This window comes from Oryctolagus cuniculus, chromosome 20 (genome assembly GCF_051225735.1).
Source record: "Oryctolagus cuniculus isolate XC-2025 breed Fujian yellow rabbit chromosome 20, ASM5122573v1, whole genome shotgun sequence".
Taxonomy (NCBI): domain Eukaryota; kingdom Metazoa; phylum Chordata; class Mammalia; order Lagomorpha; family Leporidae; genus Oryctolagus; species Oryctolagus cuniculus.
Window position 1 is genome coordinate 35,976,846 of NC_142886.1, and position 23,311 is coordinate 36,000,156.

Below are 23,311 nucleotides of genomic sequence, written 5' to 3' on the forward strand. Positions count from 1 at the left end.
TCCTCAGACTGAAGATATTGAAGAGTTTTTACAGACTGCCTCTTCAAACAGAGTAATCATTTGAAGGTCATTCTTTGATTCGTTCATTTATTTTACAAACGGTTCTTGAATGCCTGCCACGTGCTGCCCTAGACTCTTGGGAAATAACAGTGAGCAAAAGCAGACCAGCCTCTGCCTGCATGGAGCTTGCAGGGCACAGGGCAGGGGATAGGAGCAAGGCTCTGCAGCCCATGCCTGGGTCCCAGTCCCAGCTGTATCACTCATTCTTTGATTGATCTAACAGATGTCTCCACATGTTTACAGGATTGATGGATAGGAAGATGTATATATGTATCAGCAAAAGAACTCTAATCAATGAATGAAAAAGGTTACCCTGTAGGGACAACTGTTCCCTGGCACAACAGTTTTTGTTGTTATTTTTCTTTAAAGCTAATAGTAGAAATGGCCAACATAATGAGTGTGTTCGATTATATTCTAAGTGATTTACAGCCTTGCAATAACTGTGAGAGATAAACGCTAGTATTTTTTTCCATTTATCATGAGTTAACTAGGGCACAGAGAGGTGAAATCATATGCCCAGGTTAACCCAGCTGGTAAGTAGGGCAGCTCTTTATGTCATCTGTGTCCAGAGCCCATCCCTTACTCATTACACTTTCTCTACTTTTCTTAAATCAATTTACTGAGTGCCTAATTGGCATGCTTATTCAACTTAACATATTTTATATTTACTCTTCCCACCAATCCTGTAGGCACTTTTCTTTGACATGAAAAATTGAAGTTCAAAAAGGCCAAGTTGTGTATTTTCACCGTGCTAGTAATGAGTGAATGAACCACGACCAAAACTAAATTCTGACTGACTCCAAACCCTCTGCTTTTCCTACAACATCAGCCACACACTCACATGTTTTTTGATTCAGAAGAGAGAAAGATCAGTTATTGCTATGCTCTGAAAGCTATGCCTGAAAGGCTGGGTCATTGGACATTTTTAGTTTAAAAAAAATGTTTTTATATTTGAAAGTCAAGTTAGAGAGGAGAGAGAGACGTCTACCATCTGTTGGGTCACTATCCTAGATGGTTGCAATGACTGGGATTATGTCAGGCTGAAGCCAAGAGCTTCTTCCAGGTCTCCCATGTGAGTGGCAGGGGCCCAAGGACTTGAACCATCTTTCTGCTGCTTTCCCCAGTCTATTAGTGGGCAGCTGAATTGGAAGTAGAGCAGTCAGGACATGAACCAGTGCCAATATGGGATGCCAGTGTCACAGGTGGTGGCTTTACCCACGACTTCACAGTGCCTTCCTCTAGATCATTGAACCTTAAAATGAATGTCAGATCCAGCTAGGGAAAGTTGGCAGCATGCCCATGCCCACCCTTCTTCATGGCTCGGATCCAGAAGCCTCTAGTATTTTTAATGACCCTTGAGAATGGGGAACCTTGGGACTAAATGCTGCAAAGAAATTAAAAATTTTCCCAGGGTCCATAGTTGTGATACAGCAGGTTAAGCCACCAGTTGGGGTGTTGGTACCCCATATCAGAGTGATGTTTTGAGTCTTGGCTGCTGTGCTTGCAGTCCAGCTCCCTGATATTGCACCTAGGAAAGCAGCTGGTGATGGCCCAATTACTTGGGTCCCTGTCTCCCGTGCGGGAAGCAGGGATAATGTTCCTGGCTCCCGGCTTTGGCCTGACCCAGTTCTGGCTATTGCATCCATTTGCAGAGTGAACCAGCAGATGAAAGATCTGTGTGTGTATGTGTTTCTCTTTCTCTCTCTTTCTCTGTGTCACTCTTTCTAATAAAAACAAAATTCTCAAAGGTAAAAGCCTAAGGAATCAGTTATTTTCTGTGAAACATGAGATACTCAGTGTATGTTTGAACAAATCAATGAATGCAATGAATCCATTTTGAAATGGATTGAAGAGTACATCAATAGGAGCTATAGTAGGTCCATTTATAATGGACCATATACTTTATATCCCATTAATACTCTCAATTCATGTTTTTCTACCTAAAATTCTGCTCCACTAGTTTCCATTCATTTCTTGGAACCAGCTCGCAAGCCAGTCACTATACGAGTTGATTTCAGGCCTTGAAGACAGCTGGCCATTCTACTGTCTGCATTTGGGTAGTGGCTGGTGCACAGAGACCTTCTGGCAGTCTCAGACTTTAAAGGTGTCATAGAACTATGCCTGGGAGCTCCTAGTGGATTGAGAGGGATATGTGGCTGTTCTGAATGTGTCCTTAAAGTTTATGCATTTGAGATTATAACACTGGTTGTTTGAAACCCACCCCTATTATTTGGATCCATTGGAAACCACTTAAGAAAAATTCTTCAAATGTTTAAGAGTATTTTGTACTTGCCAGGACAATTGCTTCTTTTTTGGTCCAGTTTTAATGTTTTCAATTGTAGACTGACGGGAGCCAGGAAATTGTCAACTGTTTAAATAAAGTTTAAATAAAGTGTTTCCTTTCTTACTTTAACCCCTCATTCCCTCTTTCTTCCATCCTTTCTTTCTCTCTTGTCTTAGTAAACAAAAATTTTCATCTAAGGAGAAACTTCAAGGGGCTCATTTGAGGTTCAGTAAAGGGCATGGGAAATTAGTTTCCAGTTAGGGGATGACTGTTGTTAAATATGTTTCCCCAGATTCCTGTGCTAATCCCCACATTTTGGCCAGCTAAGTAAAGCACGTTCCTGATTGTTGTATGAGCAGTATTTATACCCTGTCTTCAAGAATGTGCATGAGATCTATAAAGTGCTTTCCTGTCTCCAGATTGTAACAAAGGCGTGTGTAGTGCAGCTATGACTCTGGATTCCACACCTGATTTTAAGCACAAATAGCTTAACTCCAGAAATTCCAAGGCAGATGGTGACCCCTAGAAACATCCCTCTTCAGTTGAGCTTTCTTGTTTTTATCACTGCTTTCACTGTGCAGTCTTATCACAAGATAGCCAATGCTGAAACCATTAAGATTTGATTAGGTTTATCCTAGTGTCGTTATAATATGATATTGGCAGTTCTTATTGACAATTCTTATTTTCTGTACCATGATTTTTATAGTCTCAGTTTATTAAGCTCTCCTGGAATACAGGCTCCTGAAATTAATTAAGAAAAAAAAGTCTTAAGCAGCAGCAGGAGAGAAAACTTTACAGCAAGTTTTTACGTGATTTATTTGCTTAGAGTCTCAGTTCCTATGAAAAGAGTTAAAGTAAAGTAAAGTAGCCTGGAATAGCTGCTGCTGTTGCTCTCATCTTTAAGAGACTGGCAGGGCCAGGTTCTTGCTATCCCCAAAGAGCATTAGTTACATGTTGATTTACACTTATGCTTCTGAGACTTTGAATGAAAATTTCTGTTGCTGCCTAGCATTTTCCGTTAACCTATTTTTCATAATCTTTAGTTTCCTGGAGGAAAAACAAATTCAATATAATGTTCAAACAAATACAGGACAAAAGAAAAGAAATTTATCCCCAATAATTGAAATTCATTTTTAATCCCACCATTTAGAGACATACATGAAGTGCCTGATGATTTGGAAATATGAGCTTGCTCAGTGTCTTCTAGAATCACAGGCGACTCAGTGAGAAACACAGAGTTGGGAGAAAGTGCTGTGCAAAGTTTTGTTTCTTAGTTGAGCTGGGATTCCTCTCTGGAATCCAATGACAAGAGCCTGGATTCATATGCACAGTTTCTTCAATCTCTTCCTCAGCTTGAGCCTTCTTTCCCTTTAGATATTCACGGTTCCCAGCTGCAGCTCTCCCGGATACCCCTAGGGCTAGGTTAAAGCTCTTTAGCAGCACTAAAATCACCCAGTGCTCCAAGACTAGTGCTCCTTGCATAGTACCCTAATTCTCTGCTTCCTTAACTCTTTTCTCTTACTAAACTTTAAACCACAAAAGACCAAAACCTACATCAGCTCTCTGTATACCACTGTGTCTTTGTTCTAGTTCTCAAGAAATATTGGTTGGATAAATTAAGGAAAAGCTCATTGCATTTCATGCTTTATCCATGCCCATGGCAAAAAGCATTTTTAGGTAATGTATCTTAGAAACTCACCTTTACTTTTCCCTGGAACACTACAGTGATAATATCATCCATCCAAGACACCTGAAAAATGATGCGGGTCCCTGGTTCTCAACTTGGGGTGATTGTGCCACATATATATGGCAATAACTTGAAAAGTTTTGGCAATAACTGGAAAAGGTACATCTGGCAGCACCTTGATAAAAATTATCTGCCCCCAAATGTCAGTAGTGCCAAGGCTGAAAAACCCTGGGATAGGTGAAATTCCTTGGAACTTGACAAGTCAAAGGTGATGTTATTTTCTACATACTACAATTCACCTCTCTGAATATCATAGCAACAAATGCATATAAAATAATAGTTTAGATTTATTACATTCTTACTGTGTTCAGGCACCATGTAAACTTTTCAGAAGTACTGTTTTATTTAATTTTCTCAACAATGTTATGTGTTAGGAACTATTATTATTCCCATTTTTCAGATAAGAACACTAAGACTTCAAATGTTAAGTAATATATTCAGGATCTTGCAGCAATTCAGTGTCCTTGGGATGTGAAGAATTCAGGGCCTTGGCCCTGTTATATTTTGAGATTTGTTTTTTATTTATTTGAAAGGCATAGTGACAGAAGAGACAGAGGGGGAAAAAGAGGTCTTTATGCTGGTTCACTCCCCAAATGGCTACAATGGCAGTGGCTGGCTCAGGCCAAAGCAGGAGCCTGGAACTCCATTCAGGTCTCTCAGGTACTTGGCCCATCCTTCCGTGCTTTCTCAGGCACAGTATTAGCAGGGGGCTGGATCAGAAGCGAGCAGCCAGGATGCAAACAGGTGCTCCAATATGGGGTATGTGGGACACCAATGTTGCAGCTGGCGACTTATCCCATTGTGCCTGGGCTGAAGCCTCAAGGCCTGTGTTCTTGACTGGTGGACTGTACTGCTTTCTTTGTAAGTATAGTCTCCTGTTTAAAGTCTCAAAAGAGTTTAGCCCTCAGTGTCAGTAGAAACCACAACTAAAAAATATAGAGGAAATTTAAATTAAAAAAAATGTAAATTAAAACTAGCACTATGAACTAGTTTTGTAATATTATACTTGCACTAATTTGGGCAAAGATAGTCATTAGCTGACACGCACAGACTATTGTTGATCCAAGGATCAGAACAAATCTGCTACATGCCATTATTTTGTAGGATTCCCTACTGAGATGCTCAAAGAAAGATCTGAAAGTTTGTTTTCATTCAAAATTGGACTTGTCATAGCTGATCAACACACTGATCCGGATAGGGCTTTTCTCTCATTATGATGTAGCCACAGTGACAATTCACCCCATGCCCCGTGTAATCTTATTAGGAGCTTTCTTCGGGACTGCAATGCCTTGTCTTCTTGCATAATTATAAATGTGCCCGCAAGAGAGCAAGCCTGGGGGCAGAGCATTGGCTGATGTCGCTTTTTCTCTCTTCATAGAGGACGCAGTTCAGACAAGTGGAAACCTTACAATTTGGATGCACAGTAATGTCTATGTCTGCCCCTCAGTGCTTGATTAATCCCCAGTGTTCATTTCTTTGGGGCTCAGCTATGAAATGCCATCCTCAAGTATTGGTTTGTTGTTTCTTAGGCCTACAAACTACTTTTTTTACACAGGAACTTAGGTTTTTTTCACATAGGAAATTCTGTTCACTGTATGTCACCACCACATTTTGAGGATTATTATTTCATTGTAATATTAGGTTCAATTATTTTAATCAGATGTCCCTACATTTTCTACAGAGTAAATGCTAATAGCACCATTTTTTAATGTTTTATAAAACTGGGCTCTTATGACTACAAATAAGTATTTAAGGTCCTACTAGACACTACTACTTGTCATTCACATAAACATTTTCCACTGAGGCCAGATGACATAAAGTTATGCAGATGTAATTTACATATAAGATGTAATTTGAGACTGTTTCCTAGGGATAAAAGTGATTAGTATGTCTTATACCTTTACACATCTCAAAAGAATCAAGGGATATGCTCTTGCATTTATTGTATATTTAATAAATGAAAACATGAGTGATTAAATAAGACATCACTTTGTTTAGGGAAATGCTTCTCAAATTTTAATATAATCACCAAAGGTTGTCTCTGACATTCAGATTCTAGCCTGGAGGTTCTGAATGTCTACCAGCTTCTTAAGTCAGGTTCATGCTTCTGGACCAAGGCCACACACACGTAGCAAGAGATCAAGAAACCTTAAGATTGTTTGAAACCTGAGCTAAATGTTGCTTCAGCTGATTGCATTAAGCCCATTTTTTCCTGTGCTGCTATTAGTTGTATAAATTATTCTTCAAGCACATAGAGATTTCTTCCAGAAAGACTGGCTTCCTTTCAGTGGTAAGACATCTATTTGTACTTTTAAAAAAATCCGATAACTCTTGATTTTTAATAAAGTCTTACATCTTCTTTTTGCCTGGGAAAAGATCTTTCACCCCTTTTTTAAGTTTTTCTAACAACAAACTATGAATTTTACCATTTCTGGTCACCAATGGCATTTTTAGATGGTTTACAGTCTTTTAAATTATAGAACAAATTTACAATATCCTTGACACTTAAATAACACTTATATAAGTGCTTTTTTTCTTTTTAAATTATATTTCTAAAGATAGCTGAGGGGACTATTTGAAATAATATCTCTGTGCTTTAAGATGTAAGTTGATTCAATCTCTGTGTATTGGTGAGAATTGAGAGACTTGCAGCTCGCCATGTCCTGTCATGTTGTCTTACTTTGTAGGGAAATCAAATCTGGCACCTTTCAATTAACTTCTATACCTCTCTAATCTAAAAGCAGATGGAACACATTCGGAGCAGGAGGCATGATTGCTATCTGTAGATTGCCTTTACTTCCTCAACTGTGTCTTCTATCATTTTTTAAATTGGCTAAAAGTCCTATATAAACAGAAAAGCACTCACAGACAGGAAGGTGGTGTTGTTGAAAGAGAATTTATTCCCAGTCATGAACTTGGCAATTCTTAAAGGGATCACAGTGGTGTGTCTTATCTGTACCTGGAGGTCCCAAAGGAGGGGATAAGTGGGTATGTGTCACTCAGTGGAGTTTGGTCGTTCTCATTGGAAATGCCAGTGAAAGCTATTTTGGAGGAAGACAGAGGAGGGGAGGTAAGAGATGGAGAAGGACAGAGAAGTCTTCTCTCTGCCTTCACATGTATGTTACATGTGTATTTCTCTCTGCCTTCTTTGTGTTATGTTTGTCCTGTTTTATCATAAGGTCAGATGGAAAGGATGCATCTTTTTTGGAAATGATTTCTTTCATAGCATGGAAATAAAAGGTCACAACATACCATTAGGTAACAAAAAGCAAACAATAATAATTCCAGTTTTAAGTATTTGCATAGAAAAAAGAGTAAGTAAAGTTGTAAGATTGGGTGATAATATAATAAGTGATCTTTATTATTTCATCCTGTATTCTTTATATTACATATTCCAGAATTCTCCATTAAAGATGAAATGCTTTTGTATCAGAATTATAAAGTATACTTTAAAGGGACGCAGAAAGTTAACGTAGCTACTTTTTTATTGCCTAGGATCTAAAAAATTATATGATAAGTGTATTTAGAAAAGTATTAGGAAGAGCTTCCTAACAAGGGTGCATCTTTTAAAATACCTTTTTCAGTCCATCATTTTTGATGTTTAACCTTTATAGCTCTATAGGCTTTCCCCTTAAGTTTCACTGTTTTTTTCAGTTTCCATCGCCATCTTAGAAAAAGACCACGACCAAGAAGATTTGTAAGCGGTCAACCTTAACTGATATTGCAGATTAGGCAGCCTGTGGCCATTTTCTATTTGAATATGAAAATAGATATTTAAGAGAATGTACTGATTGGAATGTGAAATTCACAGTGCAATTATTGATAGAGATAAAAGTATGCTTTCCTCTTGTAGATTGTAACCATTCATTTCTTGAGTAACATTTCAACTAAATTAGTGTCATTTAAAATATCATTTAAGGGGCCAGTGCTGTGGCGTAGCAGGTAAAGCTGCCACCTGCAGTGCCAGCATCCCATATGGGCGCCAGTTTGAGACCCGGCTGCTCCACTTCTGATCCAACTCTCTGCTATGGCCTGAGAAAGCAGTAGAGGATGGCCCAGCTCCTTGGGTCCCTGCACCTGTGTGGGAGACCCGGAAGAAGCTCCTGGCTCCTGGCTTCAGATTGGTGCAGCTCCAGCCATTGAGGCCAACCAGGAAGTGAAACAGTGGATGGAAGACCTCTCTTTCTCTGCCTCTCCTCTCTGTAACTCTGACTTTCAGATAAATAGAATAAATCTTTTAAAAAAATATCATTTAATGTCAATTCCTGTCTCATTACTAAGTCCCAGTTACATTGTTGAACTTGGCAATTTTTGCATTGTTTGCTTTTTAAAAAATATTTATTTATTTTATTCATTTGAGAGGCAGACAGGGAGAGAGTCCCCATCCACTGGTACACTCCTCAAATACTTACAACTGACCGAATTGGACTGGACTAAAGCTAGGAGCTCAAAACTACTTCAGCAGTCATCCGTGGCCTCTCATTAGGAGGAAGCTAGCATTGACTGTAGAGCTGGGACCCAGCCCCATTAGCAGTCATCCGTGGCCTCTCATTAGGAGGAAGCTAGCATTGACTGTAGAGCTGGGACCCAGCCCCATGCATTCTGACCTGGGATGTGAACATTCCAATTGGCATCTTAACTCCTCTGCCAGATGCCCACCCCTCATTACTGCTTTTAACTGACCCTTTTCTCTATTGTTTCCAACAGGTTGTGGACTGAGTTTAATCGAGAAGTGTACGGGCTGATCAATGCTGGCCTGACCTACAGCAGAAGAAGGGAGCTCCACCTGCCCAGGTGCACTTGTGTTGGTACCACTGATAACTTGGCGTCATCCACTGCCTGTGTGGAAAATTCTCCCTATTGAATTGTTTTGCACATGGAGGACAACAGCAGAGAGGGCAACACAGGCTGATAAGAGTAGAGACAGCAGCAAGATAATTTTACTGTATGCCCTCAGGACATTTCCCCCAGCTGGAGTTCTGAACTTGGACCGAACCCTATCTAATCATTTTGATTTTGCTATAGGTTTTTTTTTTTTAATTATTACTTTCCCCGACACATTGTATTTTATTTCTGTACTTTAGAAATGGGCCTAAGGATCACAAAGTGGCCCAGCCATGGGGCTTTGTTTCTGAAATCTTGGCTCATCGTTACCCTGGGGCTCTACTCACAGGTGTCAAAACTCCTGGCCTGCCCTAGTGTGTGCCGCTGCGACAGGAACTTTGTCTACTGTAATGAGCGAAGCTTGACCTCAGTGCCTCTTGGGATCCCGGAGGGCGTAACCGTGCTCTACCTCCACAACAACCAAATTAATAATGCTGGATTTCCTGCAGAACTGCACAACGTACAGTCCGTGCACACGGTCTACCTTTATGGCAACCAACTGGATGAATTCCCCATGAACCTGCCCAAGAATGTCAGGGTTCTCCATTTGCAGGAAAACAACATTCAGACCATTTCACGGGCTGCTCTAGCGCAGCTCTTGAAGCTTGAAGAGCTACACCTGGATGACAATTCTATATCCACAGTGGGGGTGGAAGATGGGGCCTTCCGCGAGGCTATTAGCCTCAAATTGTTGTTTTTGTCCAAGAATCACCTGAGTAGTGTGCCTGTTGGGCTTCCTGTGGAGTTGCAAGAGCTGAGAGTGGATGAAAATCGAATTGCTGTCATATCAGACATGGCCTTTCAGAACCTCACAAGCTTGGAACGTCTGATTGTGGACGGAAATCTCCTGACCAACAAGGGCATTGCTGAGGGCACCTTCAGCCATCTCACCAAGCTCAAGGAGTTCTCAATCGTACGTAATTCACTCACCCACCCGCCTCCTGATCTCCCTGGTACGCACCTGGTCAGGCTTTATTTGCAGGACAACCAGATAAACCACATCCCTTTGACAGCCTTCTCCAATCTCCGTAAGCTGGAACGGTTGGATATATCCAACAACCAACTGCGAATGTTAACTCAAGGGGTCTTTGATAATCTCTCCAATCTGAAGCAACTCACTGCTAGGAATAATCCTTGGTTTTGTGACTGCAGTATTAAATGGGTCACAGAATGGCTCAAATACATCCCTTCATCTCTCAACGTGCGGGGTTTCATGTGCCAAGGTCCTGAGCAAGTCCGCGGGATGGCCGTCAGGGAGTTGAATATGAACCTTTTGTCATGTCCCACCTCAACCCCAGGCCTGCCTCTCTTCACCCCAGCCCCAAGCACAGCTTCTCCCACGACTCAGCCTCCTACTCTCTCTGTTCCAACGCCAAGCAGAAGCTACACACCTCCAATTCCTACCACATCGAAACTCCCCACGGTTCCCGAGTGGGATGGCAGTGAAAGAGTGACGCCACCTATTGCTGAACGGATCCAACTTTTTATCCACTTTGTGAATGATACTTCCATTCAAGTGAGCTGGCTCTCTCTCTTTACTGTGATGGCGTACAAACTCACGTGGGTGAAAATGGGCCACAGTTTGGTGGGTGGCATTGTTCAGGAACGCATAGTCAGTGGTGAGAAGCAACACCTGAGCTTGATTAACTTAGAGCCCAGATCCACCTATCGGATTTGTTTAGTGCCACTGGATGCTTTTAACTACCGTGCTGTAGAAGATACCATTTGTTCCGAGGCCACCACGCATGCCTCCTACTTGAACAATGGCAGCAACACTGCTTCCAGCCACGAGCAGACGACATCCCACAGCATGGGCTCCCCTTTTCTGCTGGCAGGCTTGATTGGGGGTGCAGTGATATTTGTGCTCGTGGTCTTGCTCAGCGTCTTTTGCTGGCACATGCACAAAAAGGGGCGCTACACTTCCCAGAAGTGGAAATACAACCGGGGCCGGCGGAAAGATGACTACTGTGAGGCAGGCACCAAGAAGGACAACTCCATCCTGGAGATGACAGAAACTAGTTTTCAGATTGTCTCCTTAAATAACGATCAGCTCCTTAAAGGAGATTTCAGACTGCAACCCATCTATACCCCAAATGGGGGCATTAATTACACAGACTGCCACATCCCCAACAACATGCGATACTGCAACAGCAGCGTGCCAGACCTGGAACACTGCCATACGTAACAGCCACAGGTCCAGCATTTGTAAGGTGGACAGTAAAACTTGCGAACACACACGTGTGTGCACATAAAGACACACAGATTACATTTGATAAATGTTACACAGATGCATTTGTGCATTTGAATACTCTGTAATTTATACGGTGTACTATATAATGGGATTTAAAAAAAGTGCTATCTTTTCTATTTCAAGTTAATTACAAACAGTTTTGTAACTCTTTGCTTTTTAAATCTTAAAAAAATATATAGTTGCTGAAGTACTGTACAGGGTTGTACAATGAGAACCCGACGACAAGGCAAAAGAACGAGTGATGCTTCCTTCTGATGCACATTAACCACTTTGCTGTCGAAGCTGTCAGAATAAGTTGTTTTCATAGAGCTGGTGGTCAGGTGAAAGGGCCAATTAAAACGGACTCATCAGGGTAAGATGAATCACATGGGTAAAAGAAGAAATGGCCCAGATATTTTTTATGCTCTTTCTATACTTCCTGGTCAGGAAGAAATGTGAGAGATCCCATCCTGCAAGAATGGAGGTAGTTACCCTGATTAGACTCAGTGCAGAAGATGCAGAAAGCGTCACAAGGAAGCTGGTTCCCTTGAGATGAGTTAACCCAACCTGACAGAATCAAGAAACTTGAGATGAGATTTGGCAAGATCCTCAAGCCCAGGGGTTAGCTTTCTGACTGGGAACTTGATAATCACTCTTCATGCTTCCCTGGCCCTATGTGATAACAGAATTAGAAGCTTGAGTCTGATTTCAGTCGTCTTCAGGGACCAGTATAATGTCCTAGAAAGAAAACTCCCTTTAAAAGTGTTACTATTCAAATCATATGTCAGGTTGAATCACATTCAACAGAGATATATTCTAGAATACTTTTTTAGAAGAGGCTAATAAAATAATGGGAAGAATTATATTGAATGGAATTATTTTTGATAATGAGAATTATTTGGGTAGATTCACTGAAGCTATGTCAACATGGTATTTAGATCAACAAGGGATCAATGTTTGGAATATATTCCAATGACTTGTTACTTAAAAATTACCAATACTAGTTAGACAGAAACACCTGATTGGTGATTCTCTTATACAGTATCAACTGGCTTTGTTAGTATCATGTTGAAATAGCTTGAATTAATATCTTTATCCCCCTTGCAAATTCTTGTCTTCCAATCATCTAGCATATATTTTTGTAATTAGTTGTTTATGCCACCTTTGTTTTTCCACCCTCTGCTCAGAATTTCAGAAAAAAAAATGGGTGCCAGTTGTAGTTGCACAGAATATCCGTATGTACTCATTTCACTCTAAACTGCATACTGATTTTCACTGCTAATAATTCTATAAGAACACACCAAAGGTGGCCAAATGAGTGTATATTTTTAAAAGCAATCTCAGATTTCCACCTTGGATTGGTTTTGATCCTGTTCCACTTTTGAAATTTCATTTGCTCCTTCTCAACGGTGAATGTTCCTGTACTTTGGAAAATGGTGGAGGGATCATCAGTCTTACATGATGAAAAGTGAACAGGTCAGAGAAGGAAGTGCTTCTCCCAATCTTGACAGAGCAGGAAAAAGAGCAGAGGGCATAGAAAAGGATGGATGTCCACACTTAATTCTAGACGTTTTTGAAGCAATGTCCATCTTCAGAAAACATGACTCATTTACTCTATTCCTTGCCATCCCTTAGATGTAGAAGGGCTAAAAATCCACCTATATTATCTAAAAAAAATACACCCATTGAAAACTCTTCTCCAAATAAAATTTAGCCATTTTACTATGTGAGGTATATTTTCTTTACCACTGACCATTATGTTAGAGACTCATGAAGTAAATGTCACTATCATCTTGCTTTCTCTCTAAGTAAAATAAAACTGTGATGTGTCTTCTTTGTAAACGTTTAGCTATAAAACGCTATGCAAGTTTTTCTTTATAGTAAGAGCTTTATTTTCTTTAATAATGTACCCCAACTTATATGTTTTAATCTCCCCCATCCCTCAGAGTAAGCCGAAAATATAACTGAACCTATAATGTTGTAGACACAAGAATTGAAACTGTGCAGTCAGTAGAGCTGAGCTTAGCTATGAATTAATTTAAATTAATTCTAAGGTGACTCTAGTTTTCATGTTAGTCTATTAGCTAGAAAGTTTTGGCTGTTGTTTCTTTAAAGCTAAGGTCCACACAGTGAAGGGATAAGACAATCCGTGAAGGTGATCCTAGTAGCAGTTAAGCCATCTAAAATCAGACAATGACATGGGGGTTTGTGTACTTAGATGGATAATTCCCTTCCACTGTCCTCTTCCCCTTGGCTGTGTAGATAAAACTGTGTGTTCAAATGATGGTACTTTGACTTTTGACGGTTTTTTATTTCTGTTATTCACAGAATAATCATTCTCATTTGTTTGTATTGTATTTTTAACTCCCAGTGGAATTTTTGGCTGCTGAAACTTCATTGCTTTGGACCATAAATAATAAGGATGGAGAGAGTCCTATTATGTTTTCTGGGATTCACAAAATCCTTTGGGGCTTAAGTGGTACAAGGGTGACCAACTTACATTAAGTGGTTAGAATGATCCAAAAAGTTTCCTCTTCTAGAAGGTGTTCCTGAAGGGACAGAATCTCTTGATAGGCTTTATTTTGATGTTGCATTTTGATATTGATGATTAGCAAGGCTTATCAAATTAGCACCAGTTTCCAATCTATAGTAATATACCTGGGGCTGTACCTACACCAGGATAGAAAGCACATCATAGAATCTATAATGTCCTGTGTGTCTTATGAAAATTGCTGAAGGAACACCCCTGGTAAATTATGCTTTGCTTTGCATTTCTAGCCATGGGAATGTGTTTTTGCAGATATATTTGCTCTGCATTTGGGCCTCTCTTGCTGTGTATACCATGTATTTTGAAGTGATTAATTCAGAATCAAGGTTGAAAGGTACAGGCCAATCCCATGGAATGAAGAAGCCATGCTCACTGGCTTTCTCATAACTTACGCTCTCTTACCAAATGAGATAATCTCTGAAAGTATGTGACCACTTTCAGAGCTCAGTCACTGTCATTGTAAAAAGGACATTCCAAAGGGAAGAGTCATCGCTATGATCACACAGGTATCACTGGCACTTAGTCATACCAAGGATAATCTTTACTAAGTACTCATCTAGGAAGGTATTTGATCAGGGGAATATCATGAGCTTCTCTCAAACAATTCAGATGCATTGACAGCCAATCACATGGGTCAATCACAAGCAGAGACAAGGAGAGGAATGTGTCCCCATGCCTACTTTCCTTATGCAACAAATGGAAAATACTCTACCTTGTGAAAAATAATGCAATTTATAATTATCTGGATGTTTGTTGAAAATATATTAGACATTTTCCCTGAGGTTAAACAAAAAGTGTAAAGGTTAAAAACAAAAAGTGTAACATGACCAGTCTGAAGTAGCTAATATCACAGCTCCATTTCTTACTAGTGCAGATCATAATGGTCTTCGTCATCTCACACAACTCAGAACTTACTTCCCATTGGGAAAACAAGCACTTCATGTTGTGAACGAAGCATCCATTCGAAACACAAGGCAATATTTTGGTTCACCGGGAGCAGATGTTGCAGTTGATTAGCAAACTTTAGCTTCAAAGTCCAGTGCAGCTTTTGAAAGGGACGTGGTTAAAAAGAACACATTACACTTTAGTTTAGAACATGAAAATAATGATTTTGCTCAAGACTTACCATTTCAGCTGCAAGGGAAAGCAGAAGCAGGAAAGAGCTCCCCCCAAAGAACAAAATACCTAAAACAAAGCAACTTCTAATTCTTGGTCTTGTCAGAACTTTCCTGATGCTCCTTTTAAAAATCTGAAGTACGAATGGTAGGAAGCTGTAGCTTACATCTTTTCTAATTTCTTCAGCAGGGTCAAAAAGACTATTGCTGGTAAAGAGGAATGCTTGTCACTGATTGTGGGGGGAAGTTTTTATACACGTATGATCCTGTTATTATATCAAGTCAGATTCTTTTGCTATGGTTTTTGTTTCTATTTTTTTTTAGATGCACACCCACCAAAAGAGCACAAGGTCATTGCCACATGCATTTTTAAATTAGTATGAAACACAAACTTGTTCACACGCACCCATAAAAATGGGACATTTGTAAAGGGGTCCATGGAAGGTTCAATTTATAATCCTTTGAGGCCAGGTAAAGGCTTTTGTCACTGCATGTTCCCCTATAATATAGGACTGGTATATATTCATGGAAAGTTAATCCTGATGATTTGTTATTGTTTGAACCATATGTTGATTTGCTTCTGGTTTGTGTTTAGTGTGTTCTCTCTGACAGGGGGCTGAAAGATTCTACATCACACATCCTCTGGGACCTACCATGTTGCACACTTTGTTAACTAAAAACTTCACTCTACACTATACAGTACCTTGTTGATATATTCAGTAAAGGCTTATTTTAAAAGAAAACCACATTGTGTTTATCTGAGTAAGTTCATTGGGACACAGCCCATACTTGTGTTGCAAAAGAGAAATGAGGGATAACTTCCTGATGAAGCAAGATAATGAGACTGAAGGTGACAGTACGGTTTTCATATCTTTCTATTGTCAAGACAGCTTCTGTTGAGGACATTTGATCCTATTTGTGTGAGGGATTTATATAAAATCCTCATGTTCTTTTCTATATTTTAAATTGTGAGAATCTATAAATATCCTCTAAGTATATGCACATATACAGAACATATGATTTTGTATTTGTGAAATCCATGTTGATTAGCTTAGAGATAATGCCAACACAGTTATCTAATGAAAATAGTCTTTTTTTTCCCCCATTATATACCCTATGGATTTTAAATGTAATTTTTCTTTAAGAATTCTCATAGTACTTTTCTACTCCAGAATTATTTATATCTCATCCACCTTTACTTTCAGTGGCCACTCATGAAAATGCATCTACTCATACACTCAAATTCAATTTTGGATGAGTCTCATAGGATTTTCCAGAACCCTCTTGCCTAACCTTTCCTGGCAATTTCACTAATAATGAATTTGACAGAGATTGAATCAGGAAATAAAATTATGACATTAAAGTTAACTAGTATTAGTTATTTGTAGAATCTCAGTTGGAAAATTAGCTATGAGAGACAGCAGTAATCAGTGATTCATATTACACTAGGGGGGTTTATGGGAAATAATGTCCGTGCTATTCTTGGTTACTCTGGCCAAGAGTTACAGACATTACTCTATGGAGATTAGACCCCTAGCCAAGGGAACAGCACTTGTTCAAAAGGATTTATTCGTGTCCTACTCTGTTCCAAGCACCAGACTGAGTTCACAGGCCTCACAGAAGAAGAAGAAAATGCAATCTAAGCCAAATCAAGCATATCTTCTGCTCCACTACATCCCTAAACAAATCTGTGTGTTGATCCAATGTATTTACTCTTCATCTATTGTCTACAGAACTATGTTAAGTTCTACTGAGGATTCAGAGAAAAATGTAGCTCCACCATTAAGGAAGTCACAGATTGTATAATAAATGCTTCTAATGCATCCCAGTGTTTCAGAGCCATGTAATATCTTTACATGGTCGCATGAAGCTTTCAGGGAAGGCTGATGTTGCATCTGCCTTAGATGATCTAAGTTTTTAATAGAAGAGACAAAATGATAGTAAATTGATAAAATCAGAACTCAATTTGGATTAGATTTTCAAGTTTACATGGAAACTTAGTAATTATACTTGGTAATTGCCATGCAATGTTTTAAATTTTCAGTTGAGTACCAGAAATCAAAACAATCTGAAATAATAATTATGACATCTGTTAATTATTGATCCCCTTTGTATATGTAAGATGATTTGCAATGCATTTTGATAATGTTTTATTTTTTTCTTACAATAACTGCATGAGGCACATTTTCTAATTTTTTGGACTTTAAAAATCACCTTCAAGAGAAATCAAGTGACTAGTTTGCAATCATAAACACTGTAAAAGGCAGAATCTGGAACTAACCACAAACATTACTCAATGGACTGTTTTCCCTACTTCTAATACATTTACTAGCCTTATGACTAACTTTCAGGACAAATTCTTAGCCAATCTTTGATGATGAAGCTGCTATTTTTTATGATGATGCCCTCTCGGTAGACATACACATTATAATTAGTTCCTTTGGAGAAATACAAAGGGCATTTTTAAAATCCCAAACATCTCTCTCCTTTAAATCCTGAAGTCATCCATTTCTATTTTTTTAGAGAGATTGTGTTTTCATGATTATTTGATGACTGCACATTTATCTGATTTGAAAGTTTTAGATGCAATCAAGATATGCCTATACCCATAGGGTGAACTGAAAGGCTTATTCAGAGAGCTTGAGTTGGGTTATTTTTAGTAATGCATTTGTTTCATACTTGAGAGGTTGCTCTAAGTATTTTGTAGATCCTGCTGAAGATGCACATATGTCAGGATCTATTAGGGCATTAGCAAGTTGGCTTCTGGATTTATACTCATTTTTTCATACCACAAATAAAGTATGCTTAGGAGATTTTATATGAGTTTTATTTTCATTAGTTATACCAAACATTAGGAATACAGAATTTTTATGTTATACTCCAAACAGATGTCATTTTAGCATGCACATCAACTGTTGATCTTATTTGTCAATTTTGTTGGTACTTCATACCATACTTCAAAATTAGCTGAAAATTTCCATTTTACCACTTCAATCACATAATGAACCTACATACTGGGTCAGTCTTTTCCTAATCAAGTATAAAACTGTCCTGGCTCCAGAATATGCTAAACTCCATGATTTGACAATAAGTCTTTGTTTAAATGGTGGTTTCATTTCAAGATATTTATTGAGGCCTGGTAAGTTTTGTGCAGAATAAAACTGGGAAACCAATTTTACATCATCAAAAATCTTGTCTAGAAGCTACTAATAGTCAACATATGGCCCAGGCTATTCCTACTTCATTGCTTTCTTTGACAAGTCATTCCTTGAAATTATTGGCCAAAATCCTGCTAATTCAGGCAAATGAATTTTCTCCTTGATCCCACTACACTGATGTGGTTATGACCCATCCTTTAGTCTTCTCATTTCAGTCTTTCCTACACCTCAGGACAAAGGATAACCTATAAAGAATCTGAGAGTGTGACACTATCTTGCTTTCAAAAACTTGTCACCATTACTTGAAACTCATATGATACTGAATATCCTCCCACCCATTGCTCTTGGCATTCCTTACCCGTATTGCCTTCAACTTCAGTACACTCTCTAGATTAGGCATGCATCTAATGTGAGCAAGCAAACAAAACCTTTCAATTTACCTACTAGAGATCTCAAACTCATTCACACTGCCATGCTTCTACTCAAGATATTTCATCCTGTGACATTCTCCTTTGGTGACATGGTCATCCCTTATGATGCAGGACAAATACTCCCCTTTAGAAAGCTGCTTGAATCAGACCTGTCGATTATCTGTCTTCTCTGTGCATTGTATATAACCTTAAAAAGACTTATTTTAGCACCAATATATTATAATATTTGGGGGTATGTTTTATGCCTAAACTCTGGGCCCCCAAGAGACAGAGAACATTCTGCAGTTGTTTTTTTTTTTAAGATTTTATTTATTTATTTGAGAGGTAGAGTTACAGTGAGAGGGAGAGACAGAGAGAAGGGTCTTCCTTCCACTGGCTCACTCCCCAGATGGCCACAATGGCTGGTGCTGCGCCGATCCGAAGCCAGGAGCCAGGTGCTTCCTCCTGTTCACCCATGCAGGTGCAGGGGCCCAAGGACTTAGGCCATCTTCCACTGCCTTCCCAGGCCATAGCAGAGAGCTGGATTGGAAGAGGGGCAGCTGGGACTAGAACCAGCACCCATATGGGATGCTGGCGCCACAGGCAGAGGATTAACCTATTGCGCCGTGGTGCTGGCTCCCATTCTGTTAGTTGTATGTTGTCCAGTGTTAAGTTCAGTGCCCTGTCTCTAATAGATGTTCAGCACGGAGAACAGTCACCTGATCAGTCCTATGGCCAGATGGCTTTTATAATAACCTTCAAGAAGAGCTGTGGAACTCTGAATTATATAGAATTAGCCTTGATCAAATACAACGATATGAATTTTAAAAGAAAAAAATGTATTTCCTAAAAATATCTCTTGGCTATTTGTTACTATTTTTTAGCAGAAATTTTATTTTTTTGGCTAATTTCTAGCTACACCTTTACCTGATTTGAAATCTACACTCACAGGGTGAGCAGAGAGAACTAGGAAAATGACTTACAGAACATCCTTTTACTATGCTCTGGACAGCCTCAAAATTCTGGGCCAGCTTGCCAAAAAGTAAAGAAAGAGATATCTTTAAAAATCATCTTGCAACAAAGCATTATCATCATGAAAAGTCCACAAAGGACAGGTAGATACAAAGTTGAACATTTTGGCAGGTTGCTAGTCAAAAGGAATTCCCCACATGTAAAAAGCACAGGTAATTTATGTTTCTCATATCCCTCTGCAGAATCAAGAAACCAATCATTTTTCACTGTCATATTCTATATTAAAAATACAGCACATATAATGTCAGGGTTTATATGGTGTCATATTGGTCATTGACATGAGAATAAATACTATCTTCAAGAAATTCTGTGCCATAAACAAGGCAATGGATAGTGTTGGTTTAGAACTCAGACTTGAAGTCAGGTCACCTAATTTTTGACCCCTTGGCAGTAACTCACAAACATCAAATTCTTTCTTTTTTAAAAGATTTATTTATTTTGGAAAGGTAATAGCGAAAGACGAAGGTACAGGCACAGAGAAAGATCTTCCATCCACTGGTTCACTTCCTAGATAGCCACAACAACCAGCACTAGGCCAGGCCAAAGCCAAGAGCCAAGAGCTTTATATGGGTCTCCCATGTGGGTGGCAGGGGTCCAAACACTTAGGCAATGTTCTGCTTTTTTTTCCAGGCTATGAGCAGAGAGCTGGATCAGAAGTGGAGCAGCTGGGACTCAAACAGGCACCCATATGGGATGCCAGTGTCTCAGGTGGTGGCTTTATCCACTATGCCAAAATGCTGGCTCCATAGACATCAATTTATTTTTCTTTAAATGGGAACAATGATTTTTAACACATATGGTGGTTGTCAGAATTAAAGGCATGTGGGGAAATTGACACAGTATCAGATACTGAGCAAGCACTGACTAAATGGCTTTGAGTACCATGTATTTTTCATACAGAACTAATTCATAAGCAGAGGGTGACATAATACCTCATTAATTTATGTTTTAAACCAAACCTCTTGAGTATTAAAATCAGAATTATATGTCGTGATTAGCTAATGAAAGGTAATTAACATCCAAAATTCCATGTCAATGTGCCCAACTGTTGTCAATACAGGTCCATTTCTTTTTGTTGTTTTTGCACAGTTGGGGAAGATGAGGTGCCATAGAGAACACAAAAACCACATTAGGTACTTTGTCTCACAATGAGTGGGACCACTGAACAGTGCAGTTGAAAGAGAACAGATTTCTTTTTAATATTGTACCCCTTGTCTGCATATGTAGGTGTGGTTATTGCTGAAAGCTAATTAAGGAACTGTGAATATGAAATGAGCCCTGAGAGTGAGTGCTCAGAAGACACTAGAAACTTGAAGCTTTTTAAAAAAAATTTAAGTAATAACATTTCTATCAGGAACCTATAGTTTCAAATACCATAGTTTTATTATGTTCTACTAAATCACCAACAATAGCATTTAAATTCACATTTGGTTTGCAGATAGGGGTGGTGGTAACAACCAAATGGAAGAACAGTTACAGATCTCTACCATGCAGATGTTGTAGTTGACTACATGTTACACAGCTCCTTTTTGCAATCAATATCATTCTAAATTTTGTCATCTGCTTGTAATTAAGAGCCATGCATCCTCTTCTGCTGGGTCATGTTGTTTTTTTCTTTCTATGCACTTCCTATTTGTAATAGCTAATCTCAGTGCATATTCCTCACTGTGGTCTGTATGAGCATTTTTCCTTTATTTTTGTTTCCTTGCTCAACAAATTGCAGAAGGTCAGATGTTTGAACACTGGATAATACTATTTTCTCTCCTAGTCCTTGACTGCATTGCTTAATTTATTTCATGGCAGTTATTTGATGGTCCAAAACCAAGCTCTATTCTGTTTGTATAAGTATCTGTTTTTGATTGGTCAGCCCCCCAGATCTTCCCATTTCTAAATAATTTAACTGTTAAGTTGGAATACAGTAGGCTTCAATAGTATATCTGAAATAAGGGAGAACAAGGGAGTCTGTTATTTTGTAAAGGAGGCAGTTGTATCAGGTAGAGTAGCCCTGCTTACAGGATTGTTGCTAATTGGATGGGAAGCTAAAATGGTCAAATGTTGTGGAACTCTTTTTTATTTATTTATTTATTTATTTATTTTTTGACAGGCAGAGTTAGACCATGAGAGAGAGAGACAGAGAGAAAGGTCTTCCTTCCATTGGCTCACCCCCCAAAAGGCCACCACAGCCGGCGCGCTGCGCCGATCTGAAGCCAGGAGCCAGGTGCTTCCTCCTGGTCTCCCATGCGGGTGCAGGGCCCAAGCACTTGGGCCATCCTCCACTGCCTTCCCGGGCCACAGCAGAGAGCTGGACTGGAAGAGGAGCAACCGGGACAGAACCAGCACCCCAAGCGGGACTAGAACCCAGAGTGCCGGAGCCACAGGCAGAGGATTAGCCTAGTGAGCCATGGCGCTGGCCGTGGAACTCTTTAATTCTGAGTTCAAAGCTGTCTAGAGCTAGATTCAAATACCTGCTCCAGCCCATATTAACTCTGGGAGTTCAGCAGATGTATGCTTTAATTTTCTCATCTGAACATGGGGTTATAACAAACACCAACTGCACAATAACCGTACAGTGCAGTGCCTGAAACTTGCTAAGTGCTGAATCAATGTCAGATACTTTCTGAAAATATGAGGAATTGATATAGAAATTGATATAGCCCAGGTCTCACTTATATCTTGGGTGAGGTCACTTCTCTCTCTGGCGTGTTTCTTATTGATAAAAGGTAAGAGTTTGGTTGATCTCCTAAGTTCTTTGGGAATCAAAATTCTATTTAATCCTTGCTGATTTTCCATGAGGTTTAGCTTTAGTCAATTGAAATATTATTCTTATAAATTCAAGATGTGTATTGAAAAAAGGGAACACTCAAACACTCAGTTCCAATGACATTATTATACACTTGATCTTAGCCAAAGGCCGAGACGCGATCCATTGACATTATACAGACTGATACCTTTCCTTCAAAACAGGGAGATGCAAACTGTATTACTACATTGCTATACTTATTTCAGTAAAACTAATCAAAGATTTACAATAAAAATTGAATAAAGCAAAAATTATTTCTTAAAATATTAAATATATCTTCTGCTTTTGCAGATATTTTATGTACTAGTTATTAAACTTAAAATATTCAACAAAAAAGGAATCATGAGAAGAATACCCCAGAAAACATCAAATGATAAGTGTGGCTTATTTTTGATTGAATATAATAGATTTTAACACTGGTTTGCCACGTCTTTTTTCTCTGAACGTTGAAAATATGCTCAGTTATGGTCTGAAAATTTGATTTTTTTTTACTATAATTGGATAATTCTTATTTTTAGGATCTTTCACGCACTCATTGAAACACTGCTTAAACAGATAAGAATCGAATGCTAATTTCAAAATATTCAGTCTTTAAAATGGTTGCCTGAGAATACTACCTCTCAGTAAACATTAGCTTCTTTTTTTAAAATTAAAATTAAAATTTATTTGAAAAACACTGAGAGCTAGAGAAAGACAGAGACAGAAACAGAGACTTCTCATTTCCTTTTTGTGCTCCAAAGCCTGGCAATAGCTGGTGTTGGGCCAGGCAGAACACAGGAGCCAGGAAATCAATCCAGGTCACCCATGTGGGTAGTAGAGCGCCAAGTGCTTGAGCCATCGTCTGCTACCTCCCAAGGTGTGCATTATCAGCATGCTGGAAACAGGAACAGAGCTGGGACTCCATCACAGGACTTCAGTATGGGATGCAGGTATTCCAAGCAGCACTTATCTGCTATGCCAAATGCCCACTCCAACATAAGCTTCTTTTGATCAGACCATACTCCTGATCAAATAATGAGATATTATTTTATTAAAGATGTTTA

At 39.1% G+C, this 23,311-nt stretch overlaps 1 protein-coding gene across 4 annotated transcripts in view; it reads left to right on the forward strand.

The window, feature by feature from the left end:
- FLRT2 (fibronectin leucine rich transmembrane protein 2) overlaps positions 1 to 15,611 on the forward strand; it is a 104,453-nt gene extending 88,842 nt beyond the window's left edge. For all 4 annotated transcript variants that reach the window (XM_008271953.5, XM_008271954.5, XM_051825962.3 and 1 more), the window contains one exon: positions 8,799 to 15,611. In XM_008271953.5, the coding sequence (XP_008270175.1) occupies positions 9,178 to 11,160 (1,983 nt within the window). In that variant the 5' untranslated portion in view covers positions 8,799 to 9,177 and the 3' untranslated portion in view covers positions 11,161 to 15,611. The remainder of the gene's footprint in view (positions 1 to 8,798) is intronic.
- Positions 15,612 to 23,311: the final 7,700 nt, after the last annotated feature.